At 44.0% G+C, this 25,923-nt stretch overlaps 1 protein-coding gene across 1 annotated transcript in view; it reads left to right on the top strand.

Moving 5' to 3' along the window:
• The window catches only part of LOC110526294 (piezo-type mechanosensitive ion channel component 1), a 73,973-nt gene that overhangs the window by 12,513 nt on the left and 35,537 nt on the right, over nt 1-25,923 (top strand). Inside the window, exon 2 of the mRNA XM_021607119.3 lies at nt 12,574-12,669. Coding sequence (XP_021462794.3) covers nt 12,574-12,669 — 96 coding nt within the window. The remainder of the gene's footprint in view (nt 1-12,573; nt 12,670-25,923) is intronic.

Below are 25,923 nucleotides of genomic sequence, written 5' to 3'. Positions count from 1 at the left end.
ACACACACACACACACAACACACACACAGCTGTGAAGGTGCTGTCATGAGTGTCCTTTGACTGAACTCAGACATAATCCTCCATGTAGGTGCTGCTTCTGTCAGCATAATTGGATTGAGATGAGTGGGAGGAAGTTGAACTTCAACAACACATAGTGCCATAATCATAAACACACTGCTTTGAGCGCTCAATTAAATGCTCTGACTCACGCATCTATCTACAGTACTTGGACTCAGTCAGGGAAGACTAGCTTCTCTGCTAGGCCCCAGAACCACTCTGTTTGTATGTTAGGTCTGGAATCTGACACCAGACAGCACCATCCAAACTCATTACTGGTGAATTAACAGTGAGCCAAGGACAGGTGTGGGACTGGCCCGGCTTCAGAGCTTTGTCTTTCAGGCCGCAGTAAAACATGATACATATGGAGGTTACTCTTTAAATGAGAATTTGACTTCCCGCTGATGCCTCTGGCTGACCGCTAACCAGATAACAGACCGCCGCTCTGGCCTCATGCTGGCCAGACACCACAGACACGGGAGTGCTAAAGCGCTTTTTAATGAGGAGCATGGAGCTTCAATGTCCAACACCTGTTGCGGTCACACAGGCTCGCATTTAGATGTGCTGAACTAACTGGCTGCCTGGGGCTGAGGCTGGCTGACCACGGCCAGAGAAAACCTTCTCGGATATCTAGGGCATTGGGCAGAGCTGGGTCTGCAGCCAGGCCAACTGCCCATAGGCCCAGTGGTCCAGTCCCTCCAAGCCAAAAGGATATGACACAGCGTGTGTGTAAGGGAGAGGAAGTTGCGCTTCCTCACCTCAGTGAGTTGTTTTATGAAGAGAATAATTAGAAATTGAATGGGATCTTAAGCACTTACAAATTCGTAAAATGTCATGTGAATTGCACGAAGAACATATACAGTACCAGTCAAAAGTTTGGACACACCTACTCATTTCAAGGGTTTTTCTTTATTTTTACTATTTTCTACATTGTAGAATAAAAGTGAAAACATAAACTATGACATAACATATATGGAATCATGTAGTAACCAAAAAAGTGTTAAACAATTCATAATATATTTAGATTCTTCAAAGTAGCCACCTTTTGCATTGATGACAGCTTTGTACACTCTTGGAATCCTCTCCACCAGCTTCATGATGTAGTCACTTGGACTGTGTTTGAGCCAATCAGTTGTGGTGTGATAAGGTAGGGATGGTATATAGAAGATAGCCCTATTTGGTAAAAGACCAAGTCCATATTATGGCAAGAACCAGCTCAAATAAGCAAAGAGAAATGACAGTCCATCATTACTTTTAAGACATGAAAGTCAGTCAATCCAGGAAAATTTCAAGAACTTTGAAAGTTTCTTCAAGTGCAGTCGCTTAAACCATCAAGCGTTATGATGAAACTGTCTCTCATGAGGACCGCCACAGGAAAGGAAGACCAAGAGTTACCTCTGCTGCAGAGGATACGTTCATTAGAGTTAACTGCACGTCAGATTGCAGCCCAAATAAAAAGTAACATACACATCTCAACATCAACTGTTCAGAGGAGACTGCGTGAATCAGTCCTTCATGGTCAAATTGCTGCAAAGAAACCACTACTAAAGGACACCAATAAGAAGAAGATACTTGATTGTGCCAAGAAACATGAGCAATGGACATTAGACCGGTGGAAATCTGTCCTTTTGAGATTTTTGGTTCCAACCGCTGTCTTTGTGAGACGCAGAGTAGGTGAACGGATGATCTTCGCATGTGTGGTTCCCACCGTGAAGCATGGAGGAGGAGGTGTGAGGGTGCTTTACTGGTGACATTGATTTATTTAGAATTCAAGGCACACTTAACCAGCATGTCTACATCAGGTTTGCACTTAGTGGGACTATAATTTGTTTTTCAACAGGACAATGACCCAAAACACACCTCCAGGCTGTGTAAGGGCTATTTGACCAAGCAGGAGAGTGATGGAGTGCTGCATCAGATGACCTGGCCTCAACAATCACCCGACCTCAACCCTATTGAGATGGTTTGGGATGAGTTGGACCTCAGGGTGAAGAAAAAGCAGCCAACAAGTGCTCAGCATATGTGGGAACTCCTTCAAGACTGTTGGAAAAACATTCCAGGTGAAGCTGGTTGAGAGAATGCCAAGAGTGTGCAAAGCTGTCAAGGCAAAGGGTGGCTACTTTGAAAAATCTAAAATGTATTTTGATTTGTTTAACACTTTTTTTTGGTTACTACATGATTCCATATGTGTTATTTCATAGTTGGGATGTCTTCACTATTATTCTACTATTCTCTTGGCATATAATAATTTTTTGCAGAACATAACATATCATACGAAATGGATGACTACACAATTGTGCACCATTTTCAGGGACCTATTTTTGACTTGTGAGCGCTACTTTCAAAACTACTGGCTGAAATGATACAACACCTTTTACAATACATCTTTAAGATGATATTACAGCTGGTTCATGTATCTGCTTGGCAGGCAGGCATCTCTTTTTTTTTTCATTTAAAAGTTTTCCGTTTGATCAGACTTTCACCACCATTCTATAGCTTCTATTTAGGATATAGCTAATAAAAACCTGATTCTGATTTAATTGAAACTGTTTTAATTAAGTGGTGATTGTTTGATATGAGAGACATAACACTGCCTGTCTACATAGTTATGAATATTGGACATTGTTACAGCTTGCTGCTGAGTCTGAGCCATATGACAGCTGTATCTCTGGCACTAATAATAATAATAACAGTAACTGCTATATTGCTGAGGGGCCCTAGGCCCATGGATAGATGACATATTTGAAGTGTCTTCTCACTATAACCCAGCTCACTCTCTGGTTTCCAATGACATGTAAGTGAGTGATATACTTATGGGGTTAAGATCTCACCATGATCTTCCACTCCTCCTCATCTCCTCTTCATGGGAATGAATGATGAGCATTTCAACAGCTCTAAATGCAATTCAATGTTAAGCTATTTTAGAGGTGTTAAGCCAAGTATTGGGCTGTCTGTTGCAATGGAAAGGATGTGTCTCTCTAATTGCTCTCTGAAAATGTAAATCGCCAAAATCGCTATATTTCTTTTGAAATGAATACCTTGACTTACCTTGGGGTTTAAAGGTGAAAGCTCAGAGGTTAAGGGCACTAGTTTGGATAATATGTAGTGTAGGTGCTCATATGTTTGTGTGGTGTGATGTACGTCAGTTCAAACGGCATTGTTTAACCTGATGGAGGCTAGTCTGTAAGGAAACATTGTAGGGAAGTGTAGCTCTTCTTCCAAATTTCAAAAGAAACTGTAGAGTGGTTTAGTTCTCATGTTGCACTGCAAACTGTATCATCACTTCTTACAACTGTAACTAGGCCATATGGCCTAGCAAACTCTCAAAGACAGCCAAGTGAGAGCTACACTAAAACTCACATCTGTAATGGGTGCGTGCTGGTGGCAGGAAAGTCAGGAGCAGGAGAGTGAACTTGGTATAAATGGAGCAGTTTAATGAATATACAAACACTTAAATATACAACATAAAATAAGAGGGTGCAAAACCCATCGCACACCAGAACATAACTTGCACCAATACATACAACAAACAATCACCGACAAGGACATGAGGGGAAACAGAGGGTTAAATACACAACATGTAATTGATGGGATTGGAACCAGGTGTGATGGAAGACAAGACAAAACCAATGGGAAATGAAAAATGGATCAGCGATGGCTAGAAGGTCGGTGACGTCGACCGCCGAACACGCCCGAACAAGGAGAGGGACCCGACTTCGTCATGACAACACCATTTAACGTGTTAGATTATGCCTCTCTGTAAGCGTTCCTCACACACTTGCCCTGACAAGCCTTGTGCTTTTTACTTTCCATTCCTCCAATAACGGGATTACAAAAATGCCTCATAATGACCATGATCTCCCTGTTGGTCAGGCAGGCATCAGATGATGATGATAATGATGAGAGGGGCAGAGTACAGCGTCAGAGAGAGGGGTGTGAAGTGTTAAAGAGCAGGCTGAGATGAGTGCTGGGCATATCAAAACGCTTTCTGACTTTCACGACAGGGTCCACATTCTGTTCTTCACGCTGAATGCTGCTTCTGTTATGGGCCATTTTATGGAAAATTGCTTCCTCGTGCCGTCGCCTGACTGAGTTCTGGATCTGAATTGAGGTGGTGGTGCAATATCCTCCCCACACATGCTCCCAGAGCCTCTGCTGCCTTTACTGTCAAAGAGGGAGTGAAGAGAGAGAGAGCGTGACGGTCTGTTCAGGTTGCTTGCTTGTTATCTTCTCGTGCCACATGGTACACGCCTTTGCTCTCCGTGTCCGTCGGGTGGAGACGTCTCTTACAGATAGGTGGAGAGTGGTGTTCATTTTGATCCTTTAGAACAGGGTGATTTAGATGGGTTGTTATGTATTCAGAAATAGTAATATACCCCCCTTGAGCACCGCATGGCCATTCAGTCTTACAAAGTGCAGACCTGGCTGTTTGTCACAAGATACTGCATTCATACTAATGGAAATATTCATAGTGTTTGAAAGGGGCATGTATTAGATGCTTATTTTCTATTTTAAGGGCAAAACTTCTCTGTTTCCTCTCCTGGCACCCAAGTGGTCTCAGAGCATTTTGTATTATTCTGTATGTAAATGTTAGACACTCCATTTAGTATGATATGTTATGGATTACAATTCATACGATAAGTTATGAATAGCAATTTGTACGATATGTTACGAATTTGCGAAACTTATGGTATGTTATGAATTCCAATTTGTTGTTGCTAACGTTAGCTAGGTGGCTAATGTTAGCTAGCGCTAGGGGTTTGGGTTAAAGTTAGGAGTTAGGTTAAAGGGTTAGCGTTAGGGAAAGGTTAGCTAAAAGGGTTAAGGTTAGGGGAAGTGTTAGCTAAAAGGGGAAGGGTTAGGTAAGTATTTCTTTGCAAAGTAGATAAAAAGTAATAAGTAGTGAAAGTTGTCCTTGATGAGATTCGAACACACAACCTTTGGGTTGCTAGACGTTTGCGTTCACCCATCCACCCCGCCCAACTACCCTACTTTAGTTTTTGTTTGAAATAACCTGTCTTATGTAACCATACCACATGTAACATATCGTACTAATTTGAGTGTCTCGGATTTACATTTACTATGTTACGTCTAGTCTATGAGACCAGGCTGCTGGCACAGAAGTAGAACAGTTTCACCCATCACGGAGGGAAAGGAAACCAAAGGGGAAGTGATTGTTTAGAGGATTGAAGAATGAGCATTGTTTCATAGAGCTGCAATGTGCATGAACAATGAATAGAGATTGACTTGGCAACATGCACTTCTTGCCATGCCAGCTAATTTGTTAGGATTTGACTCATATTTGTTGAGAAATGTTCTCAGGTTTCAGTGAGTGAATAGTCTCCATATTTTACCCAGGAGGGCAGCTGAAGTTCCCCATTTCTTATTCACACACCACACATACTCAATGGGCCTTGTGAAGCTTTCATTCCTGCGGCAAGGTGTCTTTCAGAGAGCGATTCTAGTTGACAAAGTTCCCCTCCTTTGTTCTGATTTGTTTAGTTTTGTCTGGTTGTCTCTGTTTAGGCCCTACTATTGTCCCGCGGATCACACGTGAATGGCTTGTATCCTTTTTAAATTGCTACCCTTAAGGGTATGTTATGATTCTTGACTTACTCTCTCTCTCTGAAATGTTAGCAGTAATAGCATGGTAATAGCATGCAGAAATGGGAAAGTTTGAGAGTGATGCAAGTTAACTCTTGTCTGTCGAAAGAAATTTGTCTGTTTGGAAACATGAAAATGAGCGAGAATGGAGGTCAGAGTGGCCGCTAGTTCTCCAGGAACAGACACAGAGACAGGAGGGCTGGTTGCTTTCAGATTGTCAGTTCTCCTCGCTTTTTATTTTCCAATTCCTCGCAGGCACACAGGACGATTTTTGTTTAACGTCTTTCACAACTGTGGGGAGCTCAGTATTTGAGCATACAGGGTGTGCAGTGTGTCTGTGGGAAAGACAGAGGAAGGGGGATTGTACCTGGCTTTAGGCCTCATGCAGGGCCTGCCAGATCTATAGGCTTTAGCAGCTGGCATTGGGATTCATCATCCTGGAAGCCATTCACGGCCTGTGCTCCAGGGAGGGGTTGTCTCTCTCCACTCACCTCTATAACCCAGCTCTGTGTCTGGCTGGGAGAGCTGCCCTGACTCTGGCTCCCCACCATCTCCTCTCCATCAGAACAGAGGAGCTGAGGAGCTGGGATCAGTCAGGCTCCCTGGGCCGGTCTCAGTCCGGGAACAACCCATTCACCCTAGTAGATATGAATGGATTGGAGAGGTAGGCTATACCGCAATCAGAAGGCAATCTCGGGCTGCTGTCATATGGTTTTAAGCCGTGGATCCAAATCTGTGGACGTGGCTTTTTGCCACTGTACCGGGGAGTTGTAGTAGAGCATGTAAAACTGTCAAAGCCCTGTCACATCCAGACTGGCCATTTTTATTTGAATTATCACATAAAGCCGTCCTCATTAGTTGATCACCCCACTGTCCACATGGAGATCGGGTCCTTTTTAAACACACAGTTGATTACTTAATGGCTTCCATGAGCCATTGTTTCTCTCCCTGAGCTTAGCTGACATCATGGAACACTGGGGGCGTCTATGGAAAACTGCTCCCTACATTTCCCCTTAAACCCCTCTATTCAGCTACGCAGACTCCAGCAGAATAATAGAATGAATGCCCAGGTGATAGACTGTAGTGAGCCTAGTTAGGGTACTTTCCACTGGTGAGTTGAATAAGAGGGTCCTTTCAGCTGTATAGTAGTGAAAACACAAGACATGTTGAAGACGGCAGATCTGGGACTGCTGCAATGGAAGACCTCTGTGTGACTCATTCTAACCAGAGCCAAAGAGTCAGGAGGAATCACAGGGCTCTATAGAGACCCATTGAACCCACGCCGCTGTATGAGAGAGACGTACATAATCCACTCAACTTCTGTGAGGGATCTACACGTCATTCAGCTATCCATGATATTGAAGATCTGACCTTGTGTTGTGGAGCTAAAATTTGAATGACTGCAATTACGCCCAGTAAGAACCAGGCCATCATGATGAATTTGAAAGAAACATAAGATTGCATTCAGGACCATTCTGTGTTTAACAAACTTTATCATGTAGATCTAGTGTTGTCTTTTTTTTTTGCGTCATAGTTAGTCCAGTTACAGCGCCAATTATAGTGCAGGATTACTCATAGCCACTGTTGACAAGGACGGTTACAAAGTTGCCAGTTTAGAGTTTCCCAGATGTTTTGCTTGACATCAGCACCCTGCTGTTCATTCCGAAGATGTTTCCATGTTCCAGTATCTGTCCCTCCTCTCACTACCCTTTACCCACTTGGCTCATCCAAGATGCTTACTCACCCACTCTTCTCCCATATCATCTCTCTCTCACTCCCCCACCTCTCCCTCTCTTTATATCCTCCCTTTCCCCTTGCTCTTCCTTTCCATCTCTCTTTTTTTCCTCTCTCTCCTCCCCTCCCCCTCTTTCCCTCTCCAGCCGTCTCTCTTCCAGTCTCTGTGACCCGTGCCGGACTGGGCTGTGCTCACATACCTGTAGACTGGGGTCACTGAGGGCCAGCTGTGGGCCCCTGGAGTCCTGTAGCTGTTGGCTTCACTGGGCCGGGAAGGCAAGCAGGCGCACATGCTCTCAGACCCAACCAAGTGATCGCAGTTGGCCTCGCCTCTTATGTTTTCCCTCGCTTTCTCAACTTCCTCCCTCTGTTTTCTGCTGCTAAAGGTTAAGTGTCATTTTCAATCACCTTTGATGTGGCTGCAATGAACCGTCTGGGTTGTGTGTATTGGGTAGTGTTTCTGCGGTGGGATAGCTCTATTCTGTATGCACATGTGAGCTGCAGTCACGTGGCACTTTCTGTTGACAGTGTTTTGTGGTGTGTGCCTGCCTTGTCGCAGGACATGCCTTAGGTATTTGGTTTTCTTTCTCTCATGTTACATTTTGGTGACACGGTCATGTTGCCGTGCCTCTGCTATGACTCAGCTAGCTCCAGGGAGAAGCTAAGATGTGATTGAGGAGGTCCTGCTGTCAGGACCAGGGGGAGGTCCCTGAAAACTGGGTGTCTGCCCATCTGATTAACAGGCATTTGCCCACACTACCGGGGATGGAAAGCTGCAGCGGAGTGCAGGGATCATATTGGCACCACTGCCTCTTAGTATTTGTCAACCCAGTGCTTTGTCTGAGCGAGAGGAGCCTTTAACTGACTGGGTTGGTTTCTCTGGGACACTACTTGTCACAGTCACTGTCTTGCCACGTGTTCTCAGAAGCACCACTGCATTACACTGAAAACACTGTAAATGCTTGGAGGGTGGAAGGTATTGCGATCCGTTAGCTCTGATATTAGACAGATCCACTGTGAGTGTGTTGCTCATGACCTGTGGCAATTCCGCACATTGGAAACGTCTTTTAATCAGATTTGTCTCTGGCAGCAGACACTGAAAACTGTGATCTGAGATGATTCACTGCTGATCTAAAGCTGATGTGGGATAAACTGCTTTACAGACAGGCCCATACAGTTAAAACAATGCAACCACCACTATCTACTCAAGCCAATTTTTTTTAGAAACGATACCAATTTTTTTTTTTTCTAAACATAATCTTACGGTAGCAAAACGCCGATCAGATCAGCAGCTTGGATTCTCCCAATGGGCTTTGCCTAATGGAGATGATGACATTTTGAGTGTCCACCAGAAAATGAAAACCTCCTGAGTGTAAAAGGTCAGCTCCCTCTTCAGTGTTCTTCCAATGCAGGTTTATGTTCAGTCAGCTTAGCAGGATTACTCTGTGGAGACCTTTCTATTTGCCGTACAGTAAACAACCTCAAGTTTAGGAAAAACTGCCAAAGCCCTGGAAAGATTGGCAAGAACATTTCAATACAGGAGAGTCCCTGACTGTAAGTCAGTGGAGATAAGGAGTCCACATCTCCTCCCTGAGTCAACACAGGAGCCATAAAACAACGGCATGCCAGATGGGAAACATAGAGCCTGTCTGGCCAGGAGTTGGACTGGGTGGCGATGGACTGGGGGTTGTATATAAGAAGTGTGACTGTCTATTGACATTGAGGATTAGACTGCTGTTGAGTCTACAACTATGTAATGGGAAGATATTTCAGAGAGTAACGCGTAACAAGTCTGTTAGTCTTTGCAGTTTGCAATGCATCATTCTGTCAGTAGTTTGGTCCATGGTTTGGTATGGTAATGGATTAGGCAGTGATCAAGGCCCTCAAGAAACAACCACTCTTAATATTTTCTCTAATAAAGAGGAGTTATAGTGAAATATATGTTGAGGGTGAGATGCGCTCCAGAGACACACAGGTATCCATTTGAAAACTATTCCCAGAAATAGCTATGCAACTCTGAAGAGCTTGAGACTTAATTCAGTGTGATGTCTGCGGAGTATAAATGCTACCTCTAAAGGAGTACAGTAAGTGTAGTCCAAAGGTGTTTTACCATAGAGCATACATAATAAGGCCCTGGGCAATAGAGACCAGCTTTTCACCGTGTTTGACTCTGCACAGGGCACAGACCAAGCTGGGACACACACAACTATGAGTGTGTTCCTCAGAGGTGCGTCACGACCCCAACTCTGCGGCATGCTGTTTGGTTTTCCAAGCTCAATTACCATAATTTCCTGAATCTATCCGATGCAGAGTTTGAGAGTCTATGGGCTCTGCTATTTAGAGCCGTTGGTGGTGGGAGTCTAGCATGGGATGTTAGGGCTTTGACCCTGTAGGAACAACAGGGTGAGGTAGTGCTGCTTTTTGAGGAGTGGGTTCCTCCTCTCTCTCTCTCTCTCTCTCTCTCTCGATGGCTAATTGCTCCCTTGATCCCATGGCATTTCTCTCTGTTTCTGCACCACAGGATCTCAGTACTCTGTCTGTCACGCTCACGCCACACCTGATTGGTAGATGTTTGGTTTGTGTGAAAGCGTGTGTTTGTTTGAGAACTTATACTACTACTACTACTACTCATCCGAACCGCTCATCTCCCATTGACTGTTAATAAGGAGATTCTTCAGTAATTGAAAGGTGGACACTGTTCGTACTGTATAAAGTAATCCTGATTTGTTGACCGCTACTTTCCTAGCTGGGTGCAATAGGTAGTGTAGTGTAGCTGCTCAGTCAGTCAGTCAGGCTACCAGGCAGGCAGGGGAATGGAAACACTGGGGATATGCTACAGAGGAGGTACACAGAAAGCCAGCCAGTCCGGGAGATGGATGAAGGGAGATGGAAAGAAAGGAAGAAGGAAACGCAGGAGGAACTCCTCAGACTGTTTAACTTTTCCTTGCTTCAGTTGAGTTGCGACCCATTTTTCTGCACTGTGTCACCGGATTGTTTAGTGCGTGGGTGTGTGTGCACATTTCAGCGAGGATAATTGAGATTCAATGACTGGGAGAGGGATTAATAGAAAGGAAAAAGCTCTTACTATATTTTAGCAGCACATATTTACAATAAACTAAGAGCAGACTAGGGGCATCCCCCCCCTCTCTGTTCTCTGTCGAAGCCTGCTGATTGTGGGATGAGAAGCTGATGATCTCAGCATCTGATCCAGAACCAGCTGATTAAAGACAGACCCAGGGCTGCTGGTCTTTGGCCATAGAACCTCCCAGCAGCCCTGCAGCAGTCTGTGGTCGTGGTTCCTCAGTGTTGAAAAGATGAACTTGAACCACACACATTCTGAGGTGGACCTCTCACCCTTGGCCGGGCAGAGACTAGCGACCCATTAAACCAGAGTCGACTGTCACTTTTATCAGCCCCCAGGTGCATGTTTTGTTTATTGCCCTAGCTCTACACAGCTGATTCAAATAACCAATTAATCATCAAGCTTTGATTATTTGATTCAGCTGTGTAGTGCTACGGCAAAAAACAAAACGTGTGAGCGGGTGAGGGGGGGGCCCAGGTCCGAGTTTGGGAAACCCAGCATTAGCTCATGTCACGTTAAATCATGTGAGGGTGAGGTAACCATGGGGATATGTACATTAAGTCAAAACAGTAACTCGCAGTGACTTGCCCTTCAGCCAATGTTGTCAGCCTAACTGGTCCATCCTCACGATCATTGGCAGGTTCTCTGCCACTGAGTTTGCTAAAGACATTACACTGCACATGACACTTGACATTATGCACGTGTGCTATATAAAAATAGATATTGTTCCTATATGATCCACATGACAGAAGGAGAGAGTGAGAGCTGTTTAAGTTGTACCAGTGGGGGACTCCATTTCGCTAACAATTAAGCCAGAGTTAATAGGAAGGCTCCCTCAAGTGGGCCAGTGAAATCCTTAGTATAAACAGCGCTGTGTGCCACACGCTAGCTAGCTCATTGACTCTCATTTATAGGACAAAGCCTATCTTTGTTCTCCCATTCTGGTTGTGTTAATTATAGATCTATAGCAGACTGTAGGCCAGGGCGGAGCGCCTGCGGGGCTGGGACACAGTACTGTACTGGGTACAGTGACTGACTGCAAGGCATTATTATGGTGGATATGTTGTGATGTGTGGGATGGGCTCTCAGCCGTCAGCTGTGGACACGGGGCAAGGCTGTTTCCCCCTGCTGGGTCTCTGTAGGGCCACCCTCATTGGGGTTGGTAGAAACCGTAATGCTTCGGAGTTCTTCAGACCCTGCTTAGGCGTTCCTTTTACGCCTGCTACTTTAGGTTACTGAGGGGGAGACCCAGAGGGCCAGATGAGAGTTGGTTGTGAGGATGAAATGCTGTGAGACGGACGGTTGTGGCAGGACTCGTGCTCTGGATCCTAACCAGGCCTGTTACAAGGGGCTGAGCACAGCACAGGGGATCAGAGCGCTGGGCTCCCAGCTCACCCTTCCAGTCTCAGAGCTCCGCCGGGGAGAGGAGAGAGAGAAGAGGAGAGGGGGTGTGAAGGCAGCCCAGCAGGCAGTCTGGAAAGGCCTCGTGTCCCCTGGCAGCCGCTCAAATGACCAGCAGCTAGCTAGTTCACTGAACACAGGCTGAGTAACCAGCTTTATGCCTGGACAATCACAGGGTCTGGTGTATTATCAGTATAATAATAATCATTATTATTATTATTATTATTATTATAATCATTATTATTAAAGGAATGTTTAGTGCAGAGCAGGCCACGGTTGGCTGCCATCTAGCTCTGTGTTACTGCTAACAGAGTCCAGCGCTGCTGCTTTCCCAGGGACCTGAGAAAGCCCTGCCTGTATGTCGACTCATTAGATGTTTTCCAGTAAAGGGAGGTGTGGATGTGGATGTGTGAGGCATGCGGTTACAAACAATCACAAGTGTCAGAGTGTGTCAGTGAGACCTGTTGATGAAAGGCAGAGGCGTTCATTAAATCAACCCCAGTCCCAGCCCTCACCCTTTCTTCCTGTCTCCTCTCTGATTTATTCAGAAGTCCACACATCAATGTGACCTCAATTCCCAGATTTGTACCTAGACCATTCAACCACTCAGAAATATTGCTGTGTATCAGTCATTGACTGTGATGTTTGTCTGTGTCGTGCCTGTCCTCTGACCTCTGACCTCTGTGTGTCCCCAGCCTGCCTGTTTCGCTACAATGCCCTGTCTCTGGTCTACCTGCTCTACCTGCTGCTACTGCCATGGTTCCTGTGGCCCAACAAGCACACACTACGAGGTATGACAACACGCCAGTCCTTCCCTTCATTTGGTAACTCCTGCTTGTTTTAATAGTTTCAGGCGTGGGTGGGTAGGTGTGGTTGTATGTGGGAACGCCGAGATCTCTCACCGCAGCCTTGATATTGACGTTGATCAAATGGTGCAATGTTTGGAAGTTGTGCAATATAACAGAAGAGCCAGACAAAACATGTGCAATACGATTCCAAATGAATTGTGGTAACAAAAAAATGAAAGGGTGAAACAATGGAACAGGATCTCAGAGCATGGTTCACATCCTCATACATACCACAGCGTATGTGTTGTAGTTGCTTTCAGACAGCTTCCGTAAATTACATGGCAAAATCTTAACCACTAACTTCTATCTATATTTTACCTCCAAACCTATGAGAACTGGGCTGCAACTCTGATACACTTCATTATACAATGGGTGGGTCTAATGCTGATTGGTTAAAAGCGCATTCCAGCTGGTGTCTATTCCACAAGTTACCACCGGCTAAATCTACAACGTTAAAATGCCTATTTACTCTGTTCCATCTGATTGCACAATCCACTGTCTCATCCAGCCCAGGCAGGGAAGTTATAAACTTGATCTCCACTATAAAAAGCATCTAGACATTCTATCAAATTTCTTTTAGACTAACTTTTAGTTTTCAACAGTGGATATTTGTATAAACCTTACTGTCTGTCTCTCCAACATTTGCAACATTATTTCAATTTTCAAATTTGATCTCCAACTGTTCCACAGTAAATGAACGTGTAGGGGTCGGGAGTCGGGACGAGAGAGAGAGAGCCAGTCGAAATCATGAATCAGCTGACATCATTTTTATGGATATACAGTGCCTTGCGAAAGTATTCGGCCCCCTTGAACTTTGCGACCTTTTGCCACATTTCAGGCTTCAAACATAAAGATATAAAACTGTATTTTTTTGTGAAGAATTAACAACAAGTGGGACACAATCATGAAGTGGAACGACATTTATTGGATATTTCAAACTTTTTTAACAAATCAAAAACTGACAAATTGGGCGTGCAAAATTATTCAGCCCCCTTAAGTTAATACCTTGTAGCGCCACCTTTTGCTGCGATTACAGCTGTAAGTCGCTTGGGGTATGTCTCTATCAGTTTTGCACATCGAGAGACTGACATTTTTTCCCATTCCTCCTTGCAAAACAGCTCGAGCTCAGTGAGGTTGGATGGAGAGCATTTGTGAACAGCAGTTTTCAGTTCTTTCCACAGATTCTCGATTGGATTCAGGTCTGGACTTTGACTTGGCCATTCTAACACCTGGATATGTTAATTTTTGAACCATTCCATTGTAGATTTTGCTTTATGTTTTGGATCATTGTCTTGTTGGAAGACAAATCTCCGTCCCAGTCTCAGGTCTTTTGCAGACTCCATCAGGTTTTCTTGCAGAATGGTCCTGTATTTGGCTCCATCCATCTTCCCATCAATTTTAACCATCTTCCCTGTCCCTGCTGAAGAAAAGCAGGCCCAAACCATGATGCTGCCACCACCATGTTTGACAGTGGGGATGGTGTGTTCAGCTGTTTTGCTTTTACGCCAAACATAACGTTTTGCATTGTCGCCAAAAAGTTCAATTTTGGTTTCATCTGACCAGAGCACCTTCTTCCACATGTTTGGTGTGTCTCCCAGGTGGCTTGTGGCAAACTTTAAACGACACTTTTTATGGATATCTTTAAGAAATGGCTTTCTTCTTGCCACCCCTCCATAAAGGCCAGATTTGTGCAATATACGACTGATTGTTGTCCTATGGACAGAGTCTCCCACCTCAGCTGTAGATCTCTGCAGTTCATCCAGAGTGATCATGGGCCTCTTGGCTGCATCTCTGATCAGTCTTCTCCTTGTATGAGCTGAACGTTTAGAGGGACGGCCAGGTCTTGGTAGATTTGCAGTGGTCTGATACTCCTTCCATTTCAATATTATCGCTTGCACAGTGCTCCTTGGGATGTTTAAAGCTTGGGAAATATTTTTGTATCCAAATCCGGCTTTAAACTTCTGCACAACAGTATCTCGGACCTGCCTGGTGTGTTCCTTGTTCTTCATGATGCTCTCTGCGCTTTTTACGGACCTCTGAGACTATCACAGTGCAGGTGCATTTATACGGAGACTTGATTACACACAGGTGGATTGTATTTATCATCATTAGTCATTTAGGTCAACATTGGATCATTCAGAGATCCTCACTGAACTTCTGGAGAGAGTTTGCTGCACTGAAAGTAAAGGGGCTGAATAATTTTGCACGCCCAATTGTTCAGTTTTTGATTTGTTAAAAAAGTTTGAAATATCCAATAAATTTCGTTCCACTTCATGATTGTGTCCCACTTGTTGTTGATTCTTCACAAAAAAATACAGTTTTATATCTTTATGTTTGAAGCCTGAAATGTGGCAAAAGGTCGCAAAGTTCAAGGGGGCCGAATTATTTCGCAAGGCACTGTATATACAAAGAAATGTAAATTGAAAAAAGGTAAATCAAGACGAAGTGCATCAAGTTTGCAGTCTTTCCAGTTTCATTTTGAAGTTAGTGTGTTAGCTGTGTTGTTGGCTGTGTTGTTGGCTAACTCCTCTGAACAACAGTGTCCAATCGAGAGAGCAGATTTTCTATGCCAGACTAAATCGTGCCTCATTAGCTCATTGCTATGGATGTGTCCAAATAAATGTCACTAGAAAACAGCTTAAACAAATGCAGCTACTTTGCTGTTATTCTGGCTGCACTTTTTGACTATAAATTAGCCGTAGTTGGCTAGCTAGCAAGCAAGGGATAAGAACGTTTCCAGCCAGTATAGCAATGGAACATTTAGAACGAACGACTGGGTTGCGTCTATAGATACAGAACAAAAAGACTGAACGACTGGGTCGCGTCTCTAGCAACCCTAGATTTGTATCGGGACTATATCTTGTAGAAGGATGAAATAGTACAAATAAATTCATCAATAACTTTTTTAAATGAAAATATGTCGATCATTATTTGAATATGTTGGTAACCTGTTGGATAAAAGTGATAATGCCCTCGAAGCCGGTGTTTGTTGGATATATTGGCATGGTTTGATGGCCTTCGGCGAACAACACCCGTGCCAATATATCCAACAAACACCAGCTTTCGAGCATTATCACTTAACTAAATACAGGATCTTTGGGGGTTTATAAGTTATTGTTTTTTCCTCTCAGCTATTTAAGCAATAAGGCCAGAGGGGGTGTGGCATATGGCCAATATATCATGGCTAAGGGTTGTGCTGTTGCACAACGCAACGCAGAGTGCCTGGATACAGCCCTTAGATGTGGTATATTGGCCATATACCGCTCACCCCGCGGTGCCTTAATGCTTTTATAAACCAGCCAGCATCCCGGAGTCGCCTGGAGACTGGTGTTTTGCGGGTACTATTTAATGAAGCTGCCAGTTGAGGACTTGTGAGGCGTCTGTTTCTCAAACTAGACACGAATGTACTTGTACTCTTGCTCAGTTGTGCACCGGGGCCTCCCACTCCTCTTTCTATTATGGTTAGAGCCAGTTTGCGCTGTTCTGTGAAATGAGTAGTACACAGCTTTGTATCAAATCTTCAGTTACTTGGCAATTTCTCGCAATGGAATAGCCTTAATTTCTCAAAACAAGAATAGACTTTAGATTAAATAAAGAAAGGTCTTTATTTCTAGCAATTTTGAGCCTGTAATAGAACCTACAAATGCTGATGCTCCAGATACTCAACTAGTCTAAAGAAGGCCAGTTTTATTGCTTCTTTAATCAGAACAACAGTTTTCAGCTGTGCTAACATAACTGCAAAATGGTTTTCTAATGATCAAATAGCCTTTTAAAAGGATCAACTTTTTTCTTTCAAAAACAAGGACATTTCTAAGTGACCCCAATCCTTTGAACGGTAGTGTATGTGGCAGGGTCTACAGGCAATTACGAACTATAAAAAGCTACCCGGCCACGTCACGCACACCAACGTCTTGCTTCCAGACAAACTAAACACCTTCTTTGCTCGCTTTGAGGAGAATACAATGCCACCAACGCGGCCCGCTACCAAGGACTGCTACCCCCCCCTCTCCTTCTCCGTGGCCAACGTGAGTAAGGCATTTAATTGCGTTAACCCTCGCAAGGCTGCTGGCCCAGACGGCATCCCTAGCCGAGGCCCCAGAGCACATATTCAATCGCTCCCTTTCCCAGTCTGCTGTCCCCACGTGCTTCAAGATGGCCACCATTGGTCCTGTACCAAAGAAGGCAACGATAACTGAACTAAATGACTATCGCCCCGTAGCACTTACTTCTGTCATCATGAAGTGCTTTGTGAGACCATAGGAATACCTATGTAAGAATGCTGTTCATTGACTACAGCTCAGCATTCAACACCGTAGTACCCTCCACCAGAGCCACTGCCTGTTCATCCCGCTATCATCCAGAAGGCGAGGTCAGTACAGGTGCATCAAAGCTGGGACCGAGAGACTGAAAAACAGCTTCTATCTCAAGGCCATCAGACTGTTAAACAGCCATGACTAACACAGAGAGGCTGCTGCCTACATACGGACTCAAATCATTGGGCACTTTAATAAATGGATCACTAGTCATTTTAAATAATGCTACTTTAATAATATTTACATATCTTACATTACTCATCTCATATGTACAGTTGAAGTCGGAAGTTTACATACACTTAGGTTGGAGTAATTAATTTTTTCTTTTCAACCACTCCACAAATTTCTTGTTAACAAACTATAGTTTTGGCAAGTCGTTTAGGACATCTACTTTGTGCATGACACAAGTCATTTTTCCAACAATTGTTTACAGACAGATTATTTCACTTATAATTCACTGTATCACAATTCCAGTGGGTCAGAAGTTTACATACACTAAGTTGACTGTGCCTTTAAATAGCTTGGAAACTTACAGAAAATTATGTCATGGCTTTAGAAGCTTCTGATAGGCAAATTGACATAATTTGAGTCAATTGGATGTGTACCTGTGGATGTATTTCAAGGCCTACCTTCAAACTCAGTGCCTCTTTGCTTGACATCATGGGAAAATCAGAAGAAATCAGTCAAGACCTCAGAAAAAAATGTGTAGACCTCCACAAGTCTAGTTCATCCTTAGGAGCAATTTTCAAACGCCTGAAGGTACCATGTTCATCTTTACAAACAATAGTAGGCAAGTATAAACACCATGGAACCACCCAGCCGTCATACCGCTCAGGTAGGAGACGCGTTCTGTCTCCTAGAGATGATTGTATTTTGGTACGAAAAGTGCAAATCAATCCCAGAACAGCAGCAAAGGAACTTGTAAAGATGCTGGAGGAAACAGGTACAAAAGTATCTATTTCCACAGTAAAATGAGTCCTATATCGACATAACCTGAAAGGCCGCTCAGCAAGGAAGAAGCCACTGTTCCAAAACCGCCATAAGAAAAGCCAGACTACAGTTTGCAACTGCACATGGGGACAAAGATCGTAATTTTTTGAGAAATGTCCTCTGTTCTGATGAAACAAAAATAGAGCTGTTTGGCCATAATGACCATTGTTATGTTTGGAGGAAAAAGGTGGAGGCTTGCAAGCCGAAGAACACCATCCCAACCGTGAAGCACAGGGGTGGCAGCATCATGTTTCGGGGGTGCTTTGCTGCAGGAGGTACTGGTGCACTTCACAAAATAGATGGCATCATCAGGGAGGAGAATTAAGTGGATACATTGAAGCAAATGGACAATGACCCCCAGCATACTTCCAAATTTGTGGCAAAATGGCTTAAGGACAACAAAGTCAAGGTATTGGAGTGGCCATCACAAAGCTCTGACCTCAATCCTATAGAAAATTTGTAGGCAGAACTGAAAAAATGTGTGCAAGCACAGAGGCCAACAAACCTGACTCAGTTACACCAGCTCTGTCAGTAGGAATGGGACAAAATTCACCCACATTACTGTGGGAAGCTTGTGGAAGGCTGCCAGAAACGTTTGACCCAAGTTAAACAATTTAAAGGCAATGCTAACAAATACTAATTGAGTGTACGTAAACTTCTGACCCACTGGGAATGTGATGAAAGAAATACAAGCTGAAATACATCATTCTCTCTACTATTATTCTCACTTTTCACATTCTTTATATAAAGTGGTGATCCTAACTGACCTAAAACAGGGAATGTTTACTAGGATTAAATGTCAGGAATTGTGAAAAACTGAGTTTAAATGTATTTGACCAAGGTGTATATAAACTTCCGTCTTCAACTGTATATACTGTATTTTATACCATCTATTGCGTCTTGCCTATGCCGCTCGGCCATCGCCCGTCTATATATTTATATGTACATATTCTTATTCCATCCCTTACATTGTGTTTATTAGGTAGTCGTTGTTGAATTGTTAGATTACTGTTAGATATTACTGCACGGTCAGATTGAGAAGCACAAGCATTGCACTGCACTCGCATGAAATCAAATTGTATTGGTCACATTAACATGGTTAGCTGATGTTAATGCGAGTGTAGTGAAATGCTTGTGCTTCTAGTTCCGACTGTGCAGTAATATCTAACAAGTAATCTAACAATTTCACAACTACTACCTTATACACACATTAACATCTGCTAACCATGTTTATGTGACCAATACAATTTGATTTGATAAACCCTTTTGATATTTCCCAAATGACACCCAAAGGAGGTGTTGAGTATTATGAATATCTCATATCTGACAGACAGTCTTTGAAAGGCCAGTCAGCAGTTGCTACATCCATTTTTGGACTGATATATGAATTAGATATATCCAGTGATTCTTGAAGAATATAACCTCTAACTGCCTCGAGCTTAGTTCCACTGTCATATCCATCAGAACCCAAAATATAAGCTTGTTTAACTCCTATGTTTGTAAACAAAGTCAGTTTTAACCATGTTTGTTTACATTATAATTTTGATCTCCTAGATGGTCAGGTCAGTCCTGGCATCCATAGCTCTGTCTATTCATTTGAGGGTGGTTTCTATTTCTCAAGCACCATCCCTCCGCAGTTTACCAAAACAAGTGGTGGGGTACCCGCTTTGTCATTTCTTTTAAACTCCGGATTACCCCTTTTAAAGAGTGATTTGAATTTGGGCCTTTTGACTACAACACAAGTTCTAGTCCCTGATTTACTTTTATGTGTAAAAATGTGTGGTCTGTTTAGGTATAAAAACTAATTTGCAGAGAAATGGCTGTGATATTAATGTGGAAAGTGAAAAACATAATGGTCAGTATTATGCGATGGCAACGAGACAGGAATGAATCTGAAAAATGCAGAAACCTCTTATTCCTGACTGCTCTGGAAGCCAAACTTGATTACCACAATACACTCCTGTTGAGGGGCTGTAATTACAGGGATTTCTCGAGAGTTTTTCAATCTCTACCTTCTCATGATTTGAAGGTGCAGTATTTTCCCTCAGTATTCCTTCAATCTAAAGTTCAGATCTCACAGTAGTCTGTGTTAATCTCCTGCAGACATGATAAAAACACAGCAGATAGGGTTAGGGTTAAAAATTCTATCAGCAGCACAAACCTACTGCTCAATGATGTCCTTATTCTATACTTAAGAGGGTACACATAACTATAGAGCTAACCTCTTCACAGCTTTACTCTACATAAATATTGCTCTATTTTAGACAGACAAATCTCCGGGTGTGCTCTTAATCAAATACCAATAAACAGTGGATATGATTTCAGGTCTGGAAATCTGCTCTTTCCACTTCCTGCCCCTATCCTCCACCCACATCCCTGTCTGTGGTAGCAGTTTAATGGTCTATGGTGTCTGTAGAGCGAACAATAGAAATTTGACTAATTTTTAACAGCACAGATAAGCACACACACCCTGCACCCAGCCTTAACCCCCAGAGGCTTGTTTATCCAACATATCAACTGGCTCACGCTCCTGAGAGCCAATGGGCGCTATCAGTTCCTGTACTGGTGATAAGGTCTACAGTGAATCAGACCCCGTTTCTGCCGCCTCTGGGAAAGTATACACAGAACCGGAAGCACGCTTATTATAGTAAATTAAAACAGTTGGATTCTCCCATTCTCTCTCTTTTGTTCTTTTTTTCCATCGATGAAAGGATGGGAGATTATATCAACAAGCTGCGTTTAATACTATTCTGTCTCCGTGCTGTTAGGGTCAATAACCCATGTTTCTTTTAGAGGGGAAAGTGGGGGAAATCTGAGCATGAGAAGCTGTACGGGGTCACATGACTGTTTCTGGGGGAACTGAATATGTGTAAATGGTGAGAGGTTTATTTCAGGGGGACTTGCTGGTGGAGGTGATTCCCTGTAGGAAAATCCCAGAGTCTGCCAGCCTCTATTAAATGAAGCCTGACAGAGAATAGGATTAATGGTTTTAATGAAAACCATCTTGAATCGTTCCCTGCCTCCAATTATCAGCACTTTTCTTGGTCCGGGTCGCCATGGGAGGACCAGATGCATGCAATCAAGGGGGCAGCTAGGTGAACCAGGAGGATGCTGGAGACGTCAAGCAGAAACGACCCCTCCGCCTCACCTCCACATGCTCCTCCTTTCCAGGGAAAATGCAATCTCACCCTCCGTGAATGTGATGGATCGTGGGGCATATTAGAGTTGAGAGTAGCCATGGTCACAATGTCCTCTGTGGATTAGAGGGTTAAAGGAGCCGTCTTATGTCATACTGCCCTGAGAGCTGCCCTGAGAGCTGCCCTGAGAGCTGCCCTGAGAGCTGCCCTGAGAGCTGCCCTGAGAGCTGCCCTGGTTACAGACGCTCTGGCCTGTCTGGAAGGAAACTATGACTGTTTCCAGGGACGGAGAGGAAGCTTGTTCCATCTGCATTACAATGAATAAAGGCTACCACATGCATGTGCACTCTTGCTTTTCCCTTTTGTGATATGGAATTGATCCCATATTGTCATTCATTCAGTAACGTAAGCTAAGACTCAATTAAGTGGATCTCACCAACTGTATTGCCCATAAGAGATGGTATCATTGGATTCATTGAAGCCACTGACAGAGAGGACCGTGATAAGCCTTAATAGTCCCTTTCAGCTCCTCCCCAGCCCAAATACACATCACCTGATACACTGTGTTTGACATTCCCTTCAAAAGACTGTTTTCCATTGCTCGCTCCCCATTATCTAAATCCCCCGTATTGTACAATCTGGACACACTGTCGCTTCCCCAGAGCTGATAAGTAAAAGGACAAATATTGAACACCTGTCTGGAGCCTGCTGGGTTACACTGTTCCCAACGTAGGAAAAATATGGGGGATTTATTCACTGGTATTCAGGTCTGACGCTTGCAGGGTGTTGCGTCAAATCTCCTCCCCTGTGTATTTTATTCACACCTGCTGGGGCTTTACAATGTCCCTTCCTGGGGCACCGCTGTCGAGACATCGTCCATATCCACAGCTGTCATGTCGTCGGGGAAACAGCAGTTTGAGACATGGAGGGTTGAATGTCCCTTTTGGTTTTTGTTTTGTGTGTCATTTTGTTGAGGAAGGCATCGTGTGGCTTTCAAAGGCTCCAAAGCCCAACTGTCACAGACTGTCATGCTGATAAATGAGAGGGTGTGAGGGAAATGCACACCAGGCCAGGCCTCCCTAAATGAGTACTCAAGGCCGACCACAGCTTAAACTGGGCAGTGAATAGACTGTGGGAAGGGCGGTAAGTGCCGTTGACAACTAGTTTACAGCTGATTTCAGATGATTTCTGTTCCATTGCTGATATATTGGACAGGACAGCTGTCTGTTCTCAGATAAATATGAGACCACTTTCAATAGAGCCATCTGGTTTATTGGACCAGAATTTCCATTCAATTTGTGGTCCTTTTTATTTGTCATTTTCCCCTATGGAGCAGGTTCAGCCCTTGAAAATAGAGTCCAGCATTTTGAATAATGAGAGAGAACTAGCATCAGTATGTAAGGTATCTGTCCACCGCCACATGGAGCAAAATGATATACTGCTAGTCTGCACTGAAAAGAGGCTGCATATTTCATCATAAACCATGCCAACCTGTAAATCATTTTTAATAACGAAAGCAATTTACATCACTATCTTCATTTAAATGGCATGTAAAGTACACCTACAAACACATTGGCTATATTATGGATATTTGCCCAGCTTGACCCTCACTTTCCTTTACCGGCTAGGCAGTGGAGGCTGCTGAGGGGAGGACGGCTCATAATAATGGCTGGATTGGAATGGTATCAAACGCATGTTTTCATCTGTTTAATACAATTCCATTCACTTCATTCCATCCATTACACTTGATTCAGACATTATTATGAGCCGTCCTCCCCTCAGCAGCCTCCACTGCTGTTGGGAGTTATATGGGAGGCAGGTTTGGGGGGTCAATTCCATTTTAAATTCCAGTTGTCTTCAATGCTTTTCAACAAGGAACATTTGGAATTGAAATGGAGTTGACCCCAACCCTGGTGGGAGGAGTGAGGGTCTGCAGACCTCTGGGTGGTTGCCACTAGATCAGTGGCCTGAGAGTGAGAGGCCATGGGGCCAGAGAGGAGCTTTTCCCAGAGGCGTGCCTGCTATGTGCCCTGCGCTCCTCTGCCCCAGACAGGAACTGGGATTCCACACACCACTGTTATTTCAGCAGAGTCGTCTTACAAAAACGGCAGCTTTTCTCACACCAACGCAGCGCTGCGACAGGACAGGATGTCAGAGAACAGCACAGATAAGAGCAGGGAGCAGGACATGACGTACAATCCAAACACGTCATGCAAAACAACAAAACATAAATAAATGTCATTTTTGTTTACTGTCGGGCGGCTGTTTCTTCTGGTGGCTGATTTATTGTTGCTGGTTGGTAGAAGTTTTTAAACAAATGTAGCTTTGTGTAATGAGTTTACTCACATAGAACATGTGAATGAGATCCCTCTAGTAAGCAGGCCAACAAGCAGGGTCAGTGTGTTCTCTCACTCTAATATTTGAGCAGTACAATACGGGTGGTGTAAACCAGAGATGTAGTGTGTACCGTACGGGTGGTGTAAGCCAGAGATTGAGTGTGTGTGTTTCCAGTCAGTGGACGGTGTTAGGAATTGAAAACCGGTCAAGGTGTGGAGAAATGCGCGATGCAAAATACAAGACTTCTATGTTTAAAGGTTTAACAGACAGACAGATAGGAAGACATTACTCTGAGGTTTGCAGCAAATCTTCCCTCTTCCAGAGGGGAGGGCAGACCTAAACACTCTTTCCTTATCTGTTTGCTGTTTCACCCTTTCGTGCCTGGTTCCAAAACATTCAATCAAGGCTGAGACCTTGGGGTTGAATAGACCTGTACATTTGAAACGTCTTAATCGCTTAAGGACACCCATGGCTGATTTTATGGCTCAAGGGCTCAGATAGCAGTTACTAAGACCTGCTTTACAATAGGGAATAATCATAAGAAAAGAACAGACCCACAGTGCCCTCATTTAAACCACAACACCCTCTGTACCCTGGACTGTTGTGTCCGGAGGCTGGCCCCGTGGACTCCTCTCCATAACAGCCATGTTTACACTGGCCATCTAAACCAGCTTTTTTACGATGCGCTGGAAAAAATAAGCCGTTATGCCTGAGGTCCTCTTTTTGGAGAGCCCCCCCTTTACAAGTGAGGTAAATTCAATTAAAGAAAATACTTTGTTTTAATTCAATAACAAAACAACAACAAAAACACAGCACAGTATCGCTCAGAGTGCCTGGCAGGTGTCGGCTCATTTCTCAGGGATGAAACTCAGTTGGGTTCTGTTTTCGACTTGTGCCTGTTATTCCATCTCCCCTGAGTCTAAATCGTGTACAAGAATAAATAAACCCAACAGCTGCAGGATAACCTCCAGACCAAACTGTGAAACGTGTGGCAGTTTAGCGGCCTGCGTATTAAACACAATACCCTGCTCTTTTAACATGCACTGTTTTTCTTTCCACTCTAACCCGGGCCCAGGAACCCTGCTGCACCCCTCCATGTCAGGTGCACTACAGTCACAAGACTTGTTAAAACAATGTTCAGAGCTACTGTCGTAAATGTTCAAATTCCTCCGAATGATCCTGTTTCATGGAAAATCCAGTAATGTCACCCCAGATTTCAGGTTTTGGTTGAGGTTTTGCGACGCTTACAGCACAAGGGTGAGTGGGGAAGGAGGGCGCCCGCTGAAAACGTTTTTTTTAAAGACGTCACCGGAGCGAATTTCTGCCCGTCTCTGAAAATACAAACTAGAAAAGGCAAAACATGGCCTAGAAAAAAGGTCCTGCAGTTCACTGAGTTAAGGTTTGATCTCCCTGTAGTGAACTACACTGCCCAGTGGCCTCTGCTCACCTCTGGCTTTCACCAAGAACCCTGCTGCCCCCACTCAGATCCAAAACTAGACCTTCTCAGATAGTTCACTATCCGATGAGAGATGATGAGGCCATGACTGCAATGGTTGTCGTTGGCTGTCATGTCACGCTGTCCCTGGTGTGAAGATGGATGTGATTTTAGTATCATGTTTGGTTTGTGTTATGTCTTGATAGTACTTAGACATAGTGATGGCAGGTCTCATATGTCGTTTCCACATTGGTGGCTGTGCTGGTCTCTCCTCAGAGAGACCTCATATGAAACCTGCTCTGGGAAGAAGACTACATACCACGCTCTGGTTCCCTATGAGGAGCTGTCTCCCTCTGGTCTTGTATTAAGACACTGGAATGCACCTCCACATTCCATTCCTACTTTATGTCTTGGAAGAGGAAACGATCCCAAAACTTTGATTACGGTGCAGATTACTTAATGTGTGCAATGACCGTGTAAATACAGGTAAGTGGGTCTAGGCGTGCATATTTTTTTGATATGTTTTTCGAGGTCATGTCACTCTAGCTCTAGCGTTCAACTATACTGTGACACAGGACACATGCTGAAGAGTAGCAAGGCAGTTACAGAATTTGGAGTTGAGTATTAAAGAGACTATCCATGTAATAACAATGACATCATGATTTTCCAGTAGCAGGGGTAGAGAACCGGGGGATTGAAGAGAGGGAAGACGGTGCAGTGAACTTAACTTAAACACACACACACATACACACACACACACACACACACACACACACACACACACACACACACTTGGAGACAGAGGAGCTTATGTGCAAGGGTTTGGGTTGCAGCAGTTGAGTAGAGCTGTCTGTAGTAAGTCAGGGTGAACTCGCCGTCAACGGGTGGTCTAGGTCGTGTCCAACGCCTTCCATTACTATTTACTCCTCTCTTGGACAAGGTCCCTTATTTTCCAAAACGCACACCGAGATGTTATTAGCGTGCG

The sequence above is a fragment of the Oncorhynchus mykiss genome, chromosome 6 (assembly GCF_057628025.1).
Source record: "Oncorhynchus mykiss isolate SJ-2025 chromosome 6, ASM5762802v1, whole genome shotgun sequence".
Lineage (NCBI taxonomy): Eukaryota > Metazoa > Chordata > Actinopteri > Salmoniformes > Salmonidae > Oncorhynchus > Oncorhynchus mykiss.
Note: the sequence above shows the minus strand (reverse complement) of the source record. Positions and strands in the feature narration are given on the sequence as shown.